Source organism: Mesocricetus auratus, unplaced genomic scaffold, assembly GCF_017639785.1.
Source record: "Mesocricetus auratus isolate SY011 unplaced genomic scaffold, BCM_Maur_2.0 Super-Scaffold_100010, whole genome shotgun sequence".
Classification (NCBI taxonomy): Eukaryota; Metazoa; Chordata; class Mammalia; order Rodentia; family Cricetidae; genus Mesocricetus; species Mesocricetus auratus.
Genome location: NW_024429194.1, coordinates 50,765,234 through 50,778,695, shown reverse-complemented (window position 1 = coordinate 50,778,695; position 13,462 = coordinate 50,765,234). Strand labels below are relative to the sequence as shown.

Sequence of the window (13,462 nt, the reverse complement as noted above, 5' to 3'; positions counted from 1 at the left end):
GTAGCCTAGGTCTCCCACACGGTGCCAGCACAGGAAGATAAAACTCAGGGACACTGAAACTCCTTTACCAGTGGGTAAGTCAAAGGTACCCTTAATTCCCTACCTTGGGAGAATAACAAAAACATGGAAAAAACAGAATAAAAACCAAAGAAAGAAAACAAAAGCTACACAGATAAAACCTTCTGCCTTTAGCCCCCTCCTCCTCTACTAGATTGGCTGTGCTGTTTGTCCGATTCATGGGTAGCCTGCCTCCTAAAGAGGCAGCAAGCAGCACACTCCCCCTAAGCTGAATGACAAACGACCTAATATGTCCCTTCACAGAAATGAATAATCCTATGTTTTTCCGTTTACCCCAAACAGATCTTCTAATCATCTAAATGACAAGAAAGATCTAATATATTCATTCAAAAAAATGTTACTCAATTACAAGATTTTCCACTATCCATAATAGAGGTATATAACCTTCTAATCATTGGCATGACAAGGAGGAACTAATAACATCTTTTCAAAATATGAAGAATTTGAAGTGTTTCCATTTACTCAAAACAGGTCACCAGCTCAAGGAAAAATAAACTCTGATTTTTTTTAAGTCTGTGGAGTTTATAGTGATAGACATAAAGTATTGCTGTAGACAGTGTTTTTGATGAGTTGATTCAACATTAAAAAAACACTCTTCATTTTCGTGTTCAGAAACTTCAGCAAGCAAATTTTTATTTTTGACTTGTCCCCTTTTAAATGCTCCACGGCAGACAATAGCCACTGCTTGCAGAGCCCACCTTGGTGAGTAGAACTCTCAGTCTACATCACTGGGAGTCAGTGGGGTTCCCTGGGGTAGATTTCCTGAGAGCCCTTCTCCTCAGCAAGTGCCAAGAATCAAATCTTGGCCACTTAGTGCTCCGTGTTCCACATGTGAGCTCATGATGCACCAAGCAGCCATGCTAACTGAGATAGATAGCCTTGTCAAACAGGAAGCTGGCACGCCAGGATTCAAGCAGCAGGACACAATGACCTTTACATTCACAGAAAAACATCCCAAAAATTGCAGGATATGGGCACAGGGATCGGGTTCTTTTATTTCATTTGGGCACATCACGTGAAAAAAAAAGCAGTGGTACCCAGTATACAATATACTAGGGTCAAATCCTGAATCCCTCCCACAAGAAAGTTGTCCAGGAGCGGAAACATCACCAAACTGCTCTGATTGCAGTGGACTACACAGGTCAGCTGCCGGCCCTGCACCAGGCTTGACCGTGTACAGAATGCAGAATGCACTGCAATGCACAGGACATGTATGTGGGCTACACTCACCTGGGAAGATATTGTTGACCACTCGGGTAGAACTAAACTATAATTTGAACAAAGTCTACTCTTAAAAAAAAAAAAGAGACACTAATGAGCTTATAGAATCAGAGGGAAGAACTTGGAAGTCTGAGTCCTCGGCTCCTGCATGTGTAACTCTATCAACACCTGATCTCTCCTTGAAGCCTTAGCAGAGCCACTGAAGCCAACTGATCTCTCTTAAGAGCATGAAGTCAGACTCTAGACATAGCATGAATTCATGGGACCTACAGGAAGGTTAAGTAAAGGGTAAAATAGGGAACTAGCATAAAAAGTGAGACCAGGATGTTATAAATTTCTCACCTTTATTTATAGCCATTATCATAAACTATCTGTTCAGTCATTTCGTCTGAAAAACAAGGATAATAATTCTACTGGCTCAAGTTTTCCCCCATTATTCAAGGTTTGAGGAATGCTATTATTATTTGTTTTACTGAGTCTTTGACATAATAGAACAATGGACTATGCTTTGAAAAGAAACAGGAGAAACTCACATAAGCTCCGGTATTAGCAATATAATTATGCATCTTCAGTAGTTAATTAAATAGGTAAAAGGAGTGATTACAAGGAAAGTGATTTTTTTAAATGAATGTACCACATCAAAACCGTAGCACAGTTTTCAAAGGTACAAAAGAATAAGATGCAACTGCTTTTCTGTTTAATTAAAACCTGATGGCAAACTGCAGAAGCCATAGGCCCAAGGCAGCAAATAAATAAATTTCATATGCCTATAAATCATATATTAAAGTTTGGATAAGTCAGGGGTCAAATATCTCAGCACTGACCCTGAGAACACCAATTTGCTAACTTAGCGAAAATACCAGAATTATGAATGCATGATGATTTTTTTTGAAATACAAGTCAATTTGGGTGGGTTTCCAGGTACTGTTCAAATACTTCACAGAACAAGAAAAGCATATTCTGTAGGATTTCTGCTCTCTGCTGTCAGGTATGGCATCTGCCAGCTGTTTTGCCGCCCTTGTTTGGGGGAACCTATTCTTCCTCAGATCACACAGGAGGCTGGAGGGGAAAGAGAGACAAAGGAATACCTTGGGCCTGAGCTGCAGAGCTGTGGGAATAGCCCAGGGCCAGGAGCGCAGTCTCCACCAGCTGGCTAAAAAGCACATCTTTTCGCACCAAGACGAACTCAGCATGTTCTTCTCTGTTGTCATATTCAAGAGAGCCATCCAACTGCTCCACCACACAGAAGACAGGAATCATCAAACCTGGGAGAACACAATCCAACAGCAAAACACGGGCGTTACAAGGTAGTCTGGACCACCAGGATGAGAAGGGAAGAGACAGTTCTAAAAGCTAAGATCAGGAATAGTGTGGGATGAGCAGGTCTGATGGTTAAGGGCCCCGTGTAAGCCTACAGGTGAGGAGAGTGGACTGTCACTATAATGATTGTCCCATTGCAGCAGCATTGCTGAGGGCAGGGGCAGAAGATCTCCAAATCCAGTGATTAAAAGACAGATGATACCAATCAGAGGTGTCGTAGCACATGGCCCAGGGACAGGGGGGACTGCAGAACCTTTAATGTCTACTGTTAGCATCACTACCTAACACTGACTAGTATTTTCAAGTCCGCTCTGCTTTTGCCTAGAATTTTGTTTTAAAGTTGCTCATCTACAGTACAGTACCTAACAGGTAGGCATGTTAGATTTCCAGGCCTGAGATGCTATGAGAATGTATATAGGAAAGTCAACAGGAATGTAAAAGAAGTCCTTTTCTGGATTGTATTCTTTTTTAATCTCAGTAAACAACCCATCAAGGGAGCCTGAAAAACTACAGATCATGAAAATCTCAACTAATGCTTACCTAATATAAAACATACCACTAAATGCAAAATTCATCTCCTTGGAATTATTTTATACATGAACACAAGCTACCCCTGGAAAGAGTACTTTCCGGTGTTTGCAAAGAAGAAAATATAAACTACCCTAAAGAATAAAGCAAATTAGTCTATTTGAAAATCTGTTGAAATCTGTTGTCACTGAAATATTTCTCTGCTTCATATCAAAGTGTGAAAAGCTTAAAAATGTTTAATTTACCAAACATTTTTTAAACTTCTTTTTTATTTTTTAGAAAAAAAATCACACAGGCATTTAAATCTAAACATAGCCAAGACAGAAGAAGATCAAAGATTCACCAATGTACAAGTCATAAACATGGACTCTGCCTCGTGTAATTCACACAAATTAGTACATTATGGAATGAGAGTCTGCCCTGGGTCTTTTCTTTGTGCAACAAAACACAAAAGTTATGAAGGATACACCAGCAGGCAGAGGGAGGGCCAGCAGGGTGTGATGGTCTTGGTACAAGCATTCCATAATGAGAACAAGAACTCTGTAAAATGACTGGGAATGGGCCCAATGCACAGAATGGAGACAAGGGTTCCAGAAGCCCTCCCTGAGCTGACCCCAGGTGTCTCCTGACTTCACTGTGGTCTGGAAAGCAGAGGGGAAAAGCAGAGTCTCTGCAGGCTCCTAAGCCATAGATGTAGGTTTTGTTCTAAAGATAATACAATGGTGCAACTGGTTCCCATGTGCTAATTATTATTATTAAAGATAATAAGTATTGGGTATAATTATTAAATACCATCATTATTAACAATAATCATACACATTAAGAACTGTTATCATTAAAGATCACGGTAATTATTATTAAGCCTGCACAACAGTCTAACATGTCTCACCACACCACACTTGGGACATCTCTTGACTCAGTCATTATTCCCCACAGCAAATTCACTATGCTTAGTACAGACTCATGGAAAATCAAAGTAACAGTAAGGCAGACCAAAGTTTAGACTAAGAAGATGATTCGGTGTGGAGCTCCATAAAGTGCTGTTTTTCTTGGTTACTGTCACTAGTTTACGGAGTACTTATTAGTTTATTTATTTATGGGAGATTATTTCCAAATATATTTAAGACACACAATGAATAATACAGATTAGATATCTTCCACATTATCTTCCCATCATTCATTTGTACAGAATTTATTCATGGCACCTACTGTGTGCCAGGTACCACCCATCACTCCACAGATAAAAGTAAGAACAAGTCTCCTATGGCTTCTGCCCTCACTGCAGCTGGAAGCCTTGTAAAACCTTAAGCAAGCATCATGGCATTTTACACAAGTCATCCAGGAGAGTCCTTCCCAGCATGGATTGCCCCATTTAGACCTTTTACCTCTTGCATACTGGTATATGATCTTTGTCAAAGGAAACAGGCTTGTCTCTACTGCTAGGGACTTAATGCATATGCCATAAGTTGCTTCGCCACTAGTACCTATGTGTACATAGGTTTCAGTGCTGAAAATCCATGTGTAGTTCCTAATGTCAACATCTGAGTGTCACACATCTGGGGACCACAGATAAGGCCTTTAAGTGAATCCAGCTACTCCATAAGCTAGCATTCACCCATAATTAAATAAGTCTGAGACTAGCTGGGAAAATCCTATTAATTTCAAAGTAACAGTACAATCAGTGTACATATACAAAATATTACATAAAATCTCAGGGATCTATAACATGAAATAGACTTATGTTTTCTAACTGTCAATATGGAAACTATTTCTTAAGCATTTTAGTTCAATGGCTGAAGGGAGAAACTGGTAACTAGCATAACAGCGGCAATTCCTTCTAGTCAATCTCCTTATAGGTATCACCCACTTAAAAATGCAAGATGGCTCAGTGGACAAAGTGCTTGCTGTAAGACTGAACCAGAGTTCAGACGCCCAGCACGATGTAAAGGCTATAGACACTGGCATATGAGTCTGTAACTCCTGCACTGGGGACCAGGAAACAGGAGGATCCTTGAGGCTCATTAGCCAGCCACCTTAACCAAAATGGCAAGCTCCTGGTTCAATGAGATACCCTGCCTCAAAAGTAAAACAGAAAATGAAAGAGGAAGACACCCAACATCAACATCAAGCCTACATATACACACAGGGCAAGCTACACACACACACACACACACACACACACACACACACACACACACACAATAAGTTGCATTTCATTGCTATAAAAATTAATCTTTTTACTAGTACTTCATTGATTTAACAATTATGGTTTTATAATAAAATTCAGTTATTACAAAAAGATTTTTAAAAACAAGCAATTACTAATGACAATGGTAAAAAAATAAGTGAAAAGTACAAAATTGTATAATTGAGATGAAAATCAAGACATGGGAATAAAAAGCCTTTGAAACAGGTCACCTCTAAGGGAAGCAAGCCATAAAAGGATGAGTAGAAATATGAACTCAAAAAGAAGTAATTACCCAGTTGGTCCCATTACTATCCCCAACAAAGGAGAAGAAAAAGATAGGTAGGGTATTTAGAAAATACTTCAAAAAATAAATTTAACAGTGGGAAGAATAAATCAAATAATGTCAATAAAGAGCAAGAGCATAAAACTCAATGGAGTTACAGGTTATAAATGGTCACAGAGAAAGAGAAAATACAAGGAGAGCTCTGGCCCTAGCCCTGTATTTGAGCTTATGGCATTATTTTTCTTTTATTGTAGCACAAACCCATTTCCAGATGATCAAGTGGAGAACTTTGGACCTTTTGATCATAAGCCTTGTTAAGCCTTTTACAATTGCGGGAGGTAGGCAGGTAGTTTAATATGAGGACAGACACTTGGGCCCCAGCCATTTACTAAAAATCAAGACTAGTTAAGGCAAGTGGGGCATATGCTGTCCTCTCTTGTCACAGACACAAAGCAGGGCTCTCTCCATTAGAGAAACATTTCCCTGCTGACATTTGTTACGATGCTGAAACAGCCATTTTCACTGCGAGAGAACTGTGTTTGCATCATTCATAGCGTGGTTACCGACTCCATCCCGGAACTGCCATGTGAACAGACAGGCGGGAAGATGGTTAAATGTTATGAAAAGCCCTGGGGTGGAAGGGAGGTGGCCCTTGAGTCAAATCCTGCTATTGTCACTCTGCCTGTGTCAGTGACTGTGTCAGTGACTGTTGATAACTTATCTGGAGTTCTTCAAGGCTCAACTTCTCCCAGCTAAAATTCAAATGAGTGTGTGTGTGTGTGTGTGTGTGAGAGAGAGAGAGAGAGAGAGAGAGAGAGAGAGAGAGAGAGAGAGAGAGAGAGAGAGATTGAGAGAGAGAGAGAGAGAGAGAGAGAGAGAGAGAGAGTCTGAGTCTGTGTCTGTGTCTGTATGTGTAATACATCTAGGTCATCTGAGATGCAGTTCTCAAACATGCTACCTATTTTTCTGTTTTAAATGAGTATTGATGCCATTTTACAGAGGAATGATCATTTCTTCAATACTTTTCAGTAAGCAATGTTCATGACACTAAAAAAGTATTTCTTCAAATGGAAATGATACTAATAGTGACTGAACACAGCCCATCATTGAATGATCTAATGAAACTAATAATCACTGGATGGCTTATTATACAAACAAGAAGGACTGACAGCATTCAACATGCCCCCATAGCAAAAAGAGCAGCCCCAGGTGGCTCCTCTTCAATGGAGACTTGCTATAAGTATAAAGTACACTGGATTTTAATGACTTAATGCCAAAAAAGCAACAAAAATTGATGAACTATAAAAATATTTTAGAATATGAATTGCATGATACACTGTAAAAATTAATGTTGTTTCCTTAGCTTGTTTTAAGTGGGGCCATTAGCAATCACACAAGCACAGTGTATTATATTTTTGTCAGCTAATGCTGCTGCAAGCAATCTGCCAAACACCAACACACACAATGGCTTCTCTCATGCAAGACAAACTCACCACAAGCCAATACTAAGGCAAGTATTGCCCTGAGCATTTCTTGCTCCACCCACTGTAAGTGAGAGTCTTTCCTTTGGGTTCTCTCTCTTAGGTGACCTAAGAGCAGAAGCCATTCTCATTTACCTCCAGATTCTTGATGGGATTGCCTCTCCTCTACACTAAGCGAACCATAGGCAGCCGCTTGCTTGCTAACACTATTAAATCTATGTCTTCACCAAGGTTCTCACACCTCCTTTTAGTGTTCATGATCTTCAAGGGATGCTGACATGGACAAATTGGGATGAACTGGTATAGTCTCCAAAGCTCTGAGTGTTTAACCTCAACTAGGAGAAATGAAAGTCAGGCCAACAACACAGATCCTCATGGACATTGCCACCTAAGCTAGGAACTGAATCAGCCTACCCACCACATTACGCTGTGGTCCATCATGTAACCTAGTGTAGAGACCTTTACTTGTCCCTCATATTTACCACCGGAGAAGGTTATTATTGACCTCAGCTAGTAAATTGTGAGTGTACAATGATCAGAAATGACACAGCCAAGGAAGAGCAAATCAGCTCTGCCCATCTAAGGCCCACATTCTTTGATAATATCCCAGACCCCACCCACAGAAAGCTGACAACTTGTCCTTTTAGTCAACAACCCTTCCTACTTACTACAGCCACTGAGCGGCCTTGGGTTGTTGGTTCAGTGAACTCTTTTAGTCAACAACCCTTTCTACTTGCTACAGCCACTGAGCGGCCTTGGGTTGTTGGTTCAGTGAACTCTTTTAGTCAACAACCCTTTCTACTTGCTACAGCCACTGAGCGGCCTTGGGTTGTTGGTTCAGTGAACTCTTTTAGGACTCTGGTTTGTGGATACCTAAAACAGTTACCAAAACTAACTTCTGTAAAAGACTCAAGCCCAGGGGATAGACTCACCCTCCTTCCTGGCCCCTTTGTCTCCTGAGGTCACCCTCATTCTTGGAACTGCCCACTGAATGACAGTAGCTAGTCTGAGGTGATAGTGGACTGCCTTTCTGCCCTCTCAGGCTCCTAAGGCCCACCCATTTCAGGAAGGCAGCTACAGGACCACTCCTTGACCTGGGGCCTTCGATCTATCTCGTCCTATCACCTATGAAGGTTCCAGGGCTAATTGAAGATTATAAAGGCTGTGGACAGAGCCTCTCATATGTGTTCTTTACATAAACTGAACCTGAAGCAAAATACCATGTTCAACAGCCTCCTCCATAATAAATAAATCCTACACCAAGACCAAAAAAGATGGAAGCAATTTACAGGGCAGACTTAATACAGGGCTTTCCAAAGACTGGGGAGAAAGAAAGGACCATCTTTTCCCTGTTACAATTTGAAAAAAAAAAAGAAAGAAAGAACAAAAGAAAGGAAAAGTTTACTTATGTAATATCTCCCCCTCTCTCTCTCCCTACCCCTCCACACACAGGGGGGGGAAGGAGGGAGAGGGAGCAAGGGAGAGAAAAGGAACAGGGTTAACTCAACAACATTCTATCCTTTACTTCCTACCCTAAAACAATAAAGCAAATTTTGAGTACCAAGAATCACAACCAAAAACAGAAAACAAAACTAGAGCTATCCTTTACCTCCTGGTTGGAGCCACAGACAAAATTTCAAAATGAACCAAGTGTGTCTTTCCTATAGTACTGTGCTCTGTCCCTGTTGTGTCCTTTCCTTGTCGCTCAGGTACAACCTCCTGAGGTTAAGGCAGCCACATTCCAACCCCAGCTGCAAACTCCCCCAGGGGGTGCTGTGGAAATTTTCTGAGATTAATTGATAAAAAGATGTGACACTTAGGAGTGGGGCTATAGCTCAGGGGTAGAACATTTAGCAAGCATGTACAAGGCCTACAGTTCAATCTCCAGCAACACTTGTGTAAAAAAGACACTGCATTTTGCTATGAATGGCCTCTTCGTCCCTTCATCTCCTCTGCTCTACACTCATGCTTCTCCTAACAAGGGAGATACAGTGTAGGAAAGCATTTGTGGTCCTTCTGCAAACCTCAGGCATATACTCACACAAATTTAAAACGACTACCACAGCACTTCAGGCTGTCATCGTATGGGACCACTGTCTACGCACACCCTATGACTGACTGACTGGAATATCAGTGTGCATGATGTGAGTATATCTTCCCATTTCCTTCCAACTAAGCCTAATGGAGGAAAATGTCAGATAGTGTTCAACAAAAACAGAAGTAAAATTCTCATCAATTGTAGGGATAAAGGAATTGTATCATTTGAGTACTACATGGAGTCACCCAAGGGTTCCCAGGTCAACCTGGGGCCTTCAAGGCTCCCTGATGGTGCTCCATGTTCCAGCATTTCTTCCTGACATTAAGCTGTTGGTTTCATTTGTTCCTCAGACAGAGGTGGATAGCAGCAAATTCCACAGAGGGAGGGTTACTGTCAGCTCTGCAGAAACAACCAAAGGCAAACAAAGCTATAAACACAACAATCTGGTTTTCTCTCCACCATGACACAGGATTGAACACACACACACACACACACACACACACACACGTAAAGTTTCAACAATAAAACCTCTTAATACATCTCCCACCCTCCCACTGTTTGGGAACACAAGGGGTTGAGAACGATTATCAAGCAATATTTTACTCTCAGAATTATTTGTAAAAATAAGATACTTTTTTAACTCCTGATGCTGAACCTAGTCTTAGGAAATCAAGTGCAAGCATAAGCCAGAAGTAGGTGGGTAAGGAGCGTGACTACTTTCTCCTCCGAGGTTTGATGTGAGCCTCAAAACAGCAGGAAGAAGGATCAGTTGTAGCTTCCAGTACCTCTGCTTCCAGGCATGTCCTCACGGTTAGAGATCACAATTCAACCTGAAGTAGGTCTGCAGAATGGAGGGTAAATGTCTCCAAATGTAACTTCACAGAAATTCAGTGGCAGGAACATGTTAGGAGGCAGTTTGAAACCATGATATCACAAGCCCACAGAAGTCATGCTATGGTAACTTACCTAACTAATAGCGAGTGACTTACACCTGGGAATGGGGCCATAGCCAGCTGAGCCCACAGAACTAAATCCCCGGATATCAGCAACTCCTGGCCTGTGGCTGGCTCAGGGAAAGGCTCACCTTTAGACAAATCTCCACTCTGCTACACCCTACCTCAAGCCTGACCTATGGTATGCCCAAATTAAACAGTGGTTCAGTTTAACAAAATGCTAATTCCATTTAGACATCAATCACCTCTATTAATAAGCAGTGTGAACTGCTCCTCTGCCCCCAAATTTCCAGCTGTCAAATCCTTAGCATCCCTGTGGGCCTCCTGTACTGTGTGAGCATCAGCCGATCAGGAATACTTTCTAGGAAAAAGATGGGCACAAGTGGATTCAGGAGCTGGTTTTCCCTTGGGCAGAGGAAGCTCTCCAGACCACAAGGTCATGCATGTCCACAGCGGGCAGAGATTGCTGGTGTATGAACACAGGGCTTTATGGAGCATCGTGTGTGACTCTGAGCCTGCTGCACGGGACACCATGCACCAGGCTCAGGTTTGGAGAGGCAGTTGGTCAGCAGTCCCACCACATCCTACACTGCAAGACTACAGCATCTTCTTAACTTTGGATATTACAGAAAAGTTCAAACCCATGGCGTATTGCTTCATGATACATAATTCAAAATAAAAAAATTAAAAATTCTTTTCACTCTTGTGAAAGTATGCACATCAGAAGAAAGTATGCACATCAGAAGATTCAATGGGGGCACTAAAAGTGATTGTAGCATACCTCAATCACATCAGGATTCCTGCCTTCTGTCAAACAAATGTTGTATTCTGAGGTAGGTTTCTAAGTGGGTTGGTTTTAAGACACATTTATAAGGACACGCATTTGCCTCTTCCCCTTCTGAATGCACGGTGTGCAAAAGCTATCTGCTACTTAGAGTCCCAAAGGTCAAAAGAAGAGAGTCGATAAAAATTGTCCTTATGCTATTTGCTTCATTACTTTGGGTTTTGAGCTCTGCCTAAATATTATTTTATCTAATTCAAACCATTTTTTAAAATCTTTGATTAATTTCTCCAGTGTAGTGTTAAGGAAAGGTTAACTGTGCCAAGGTTTTCTAGCAAGGAATTAATAAAGGAATCAGGCACTCACTCTCAATAAGACAAGACTACCTATATTTCTAGTGGGAATATTTCACAGCGCAAGCATGTTTCCTTTGGGGAGTTTAACTCAAAAAAATTATTAAAAATTGAGATCAAACACTGGTGCAAAAGCCTCAAAGGAAATCATGAGAGTGGAAAGATTTTTATCAAATAAAAACTGAAAAGTTTTTATATTAAAAAAAAGGTTCTCCCTCATAAAAAAATTCTACTGTGTTTAGAGTTCAAACAGTAAAACATTTATGGATCTTTAACAGAAATGTAAAAGAAATGATCACTACGAAATAAATGTATGTGGATTCCACCCAGCTGAGTCTCCATGGACAGGCAAGGGGTATTCTCTTCCCCAGGCCCTGATTCTCATCTGCATCAAATCCCTATGGAGGGCAGAGAGGAACCAAGCCTAGAAAGCAGAGACAAGGGGAGGGGGAAAAAAGGAGACCAGAGAGTGTCACAAAGTCAGAATCATGGTGTGCATCCTTCAGTTCCCTCAGGGGACAATGAGATCTCTGGCTTACAATATGGAGGTCATTATTACTGTGGTTTGAATGGAGTTAACAAAGCCATGGAAACAGAATCTGGTGGAATACTTCCCATACACAATATTTAAGTATACATGTACCTGTGTAACTTACAGCACTCATTTAATAAAAACAGAACTATTTCCCACTCTGTGTAGTTCTAAGACGTTCTCTTTATAATCTAAGTATTTCTAAAACAAAATATTAAATAAAAATATTTTTAAAACTAGAGAAACTGTGTAAGCTATTGCCTATGAAACCCATTGCTTTGTTTTTCTGAGACATGATTTCCCTCTGTAGCCCTAGAGGGTCCAGTACTCACTAGGTAAACCAGTCTCCCCCCCCCCCCAAAAAAAAAACCTTGAGTGATTCTCCTACCTCTGCCTCTCTTATTCTAGGATTACAGCATGAGGCACCACACCCAGCTTGAAGAATATGATTCCATTTTTTATCAAAATGTTTCTAAAGTCTAAGATTTGTTTCCTGAATTAAAAGTGAGATCTCCTTGCCCTAAATAAAATATATATATACCTTTCACCAAGCAAAAAGTCCTAGAACATTTTGGTAGTATTTTAAACCTGGGGTGTAATTCCAGATATGTACATCTCAACTTCAAAGAGATTTCACTTCCCCTAGATAACTAGATTTATGAATTCTTTCATTTCTCAAGTCATTCCTAGGTCTGATGCTGAACCTTGGGACGTGGCACCTCAAGGCTATAGTTTCCAAACAGTTCTCATGTCACAAGAACAACACAAAATAGCCAGCAGACAAGCCCCGCATTGAGGAGAAGATTCTGTGTAGGGTTTAGCTTACAAGCAGAGGTATACAGGTTTGTGGGGCCAGGTGAAGAGAAAGTATTTTGTCTCAGGACCAGGGCTGCTAAATCTGCATGTAGGTGGGTGAAAAATGTACATACCAACTCCCACGAATGCAAGTTCACCTGCCTATTTTGTGAACAGGAGGATAGACAAACAGATCTGTTTCAAGACCAAGCCTGTGTTTATCCTACACCAGGTTGACTGTAAGAAAGGTGGCTTCCTGAGGCATTCTATCAGAGGAGCGCAGAGCAGCATCCCAGAAGCCTTCCTTGGTGAAGAGGAATTGTCTCTCTCAGCCTTGCTTTCAAGCTATACATCAATCTTCAATATAATTATGTTTGACAGAATAGAAGCTCTTGGCAGTTAACTTGTTTACAATAAATGCTTAGTTTGGGTACATGGGCTGTATTTCAGTCTTACAAATATCAAACACAAACCTACAACGGTCCCATTATGAGGCCGAGAATTATTTTGCTATAAATCTTTTTATTGGAGAGCCAAGGGATTTACTTTGCAGCTTGTTTTCCACTACCCACTGGAACAGTGTGAAGAGAGGTGCATTGATACCCTGACCCTGTGCTAATTGGAGTCCTAAACATTTCTATCGGACAGTTCACAGTCATCCTGAACATTCAGGTTGACTTCAGTTTCCCATGGTGGCAAAGAAAAACAACACAAAAATGATTCCACTACAGGAACACCATTCCCTGCCTCTCTTTTTCTCCCTAGATTTCTGGGGAACTAATGATCACTGGCAGAATTTAATGGTAAGCTCCAGTTTGGGGTGGAGAATATAAGCTAACTATAAAAAAAAAGTGCTTAAGGCACAAAGTTGCTATATGAATGAGCCTGTAAATGGAGTTAGTTTTGCTGAA

At 40.9% G+C, this 13,462-nt stretch overlaps 1 protein-coding gene across 7 annotated transcripts in view; it reads right to left on the bottom strand.

Annotated features, from left to right (window-relative positions):
* The window catches only part of Satb2 (SATB homeobox 2), a 174,348-nt gene that overhangs the window by 141,789 nt on the left and 19,097 nt on the right, over positions 1-13,462 (bottom strand). For 5 of the 7 annotated variants that reach the window (XM_040753598.1, XM_013121125.3, XM_005080901.4 and 2 more), the window contains one exon: positions 2,388-2,564. The exons of 1 other annotated variant lie outside the window; for it this stretch is intronic. In XM_040753598.1, the coding sequence (XP_040609532.1) occupies positions 2,388-2,564 (177 nt within the window). Of the gene's footprint in view, positions 1-2,387; positions 2,565-9,922; positions 10,734-13,462 lie in introns of those variants that run through there. One more of the 7 variants, XM_021233474.2, reaches the window with a different exon arrangement.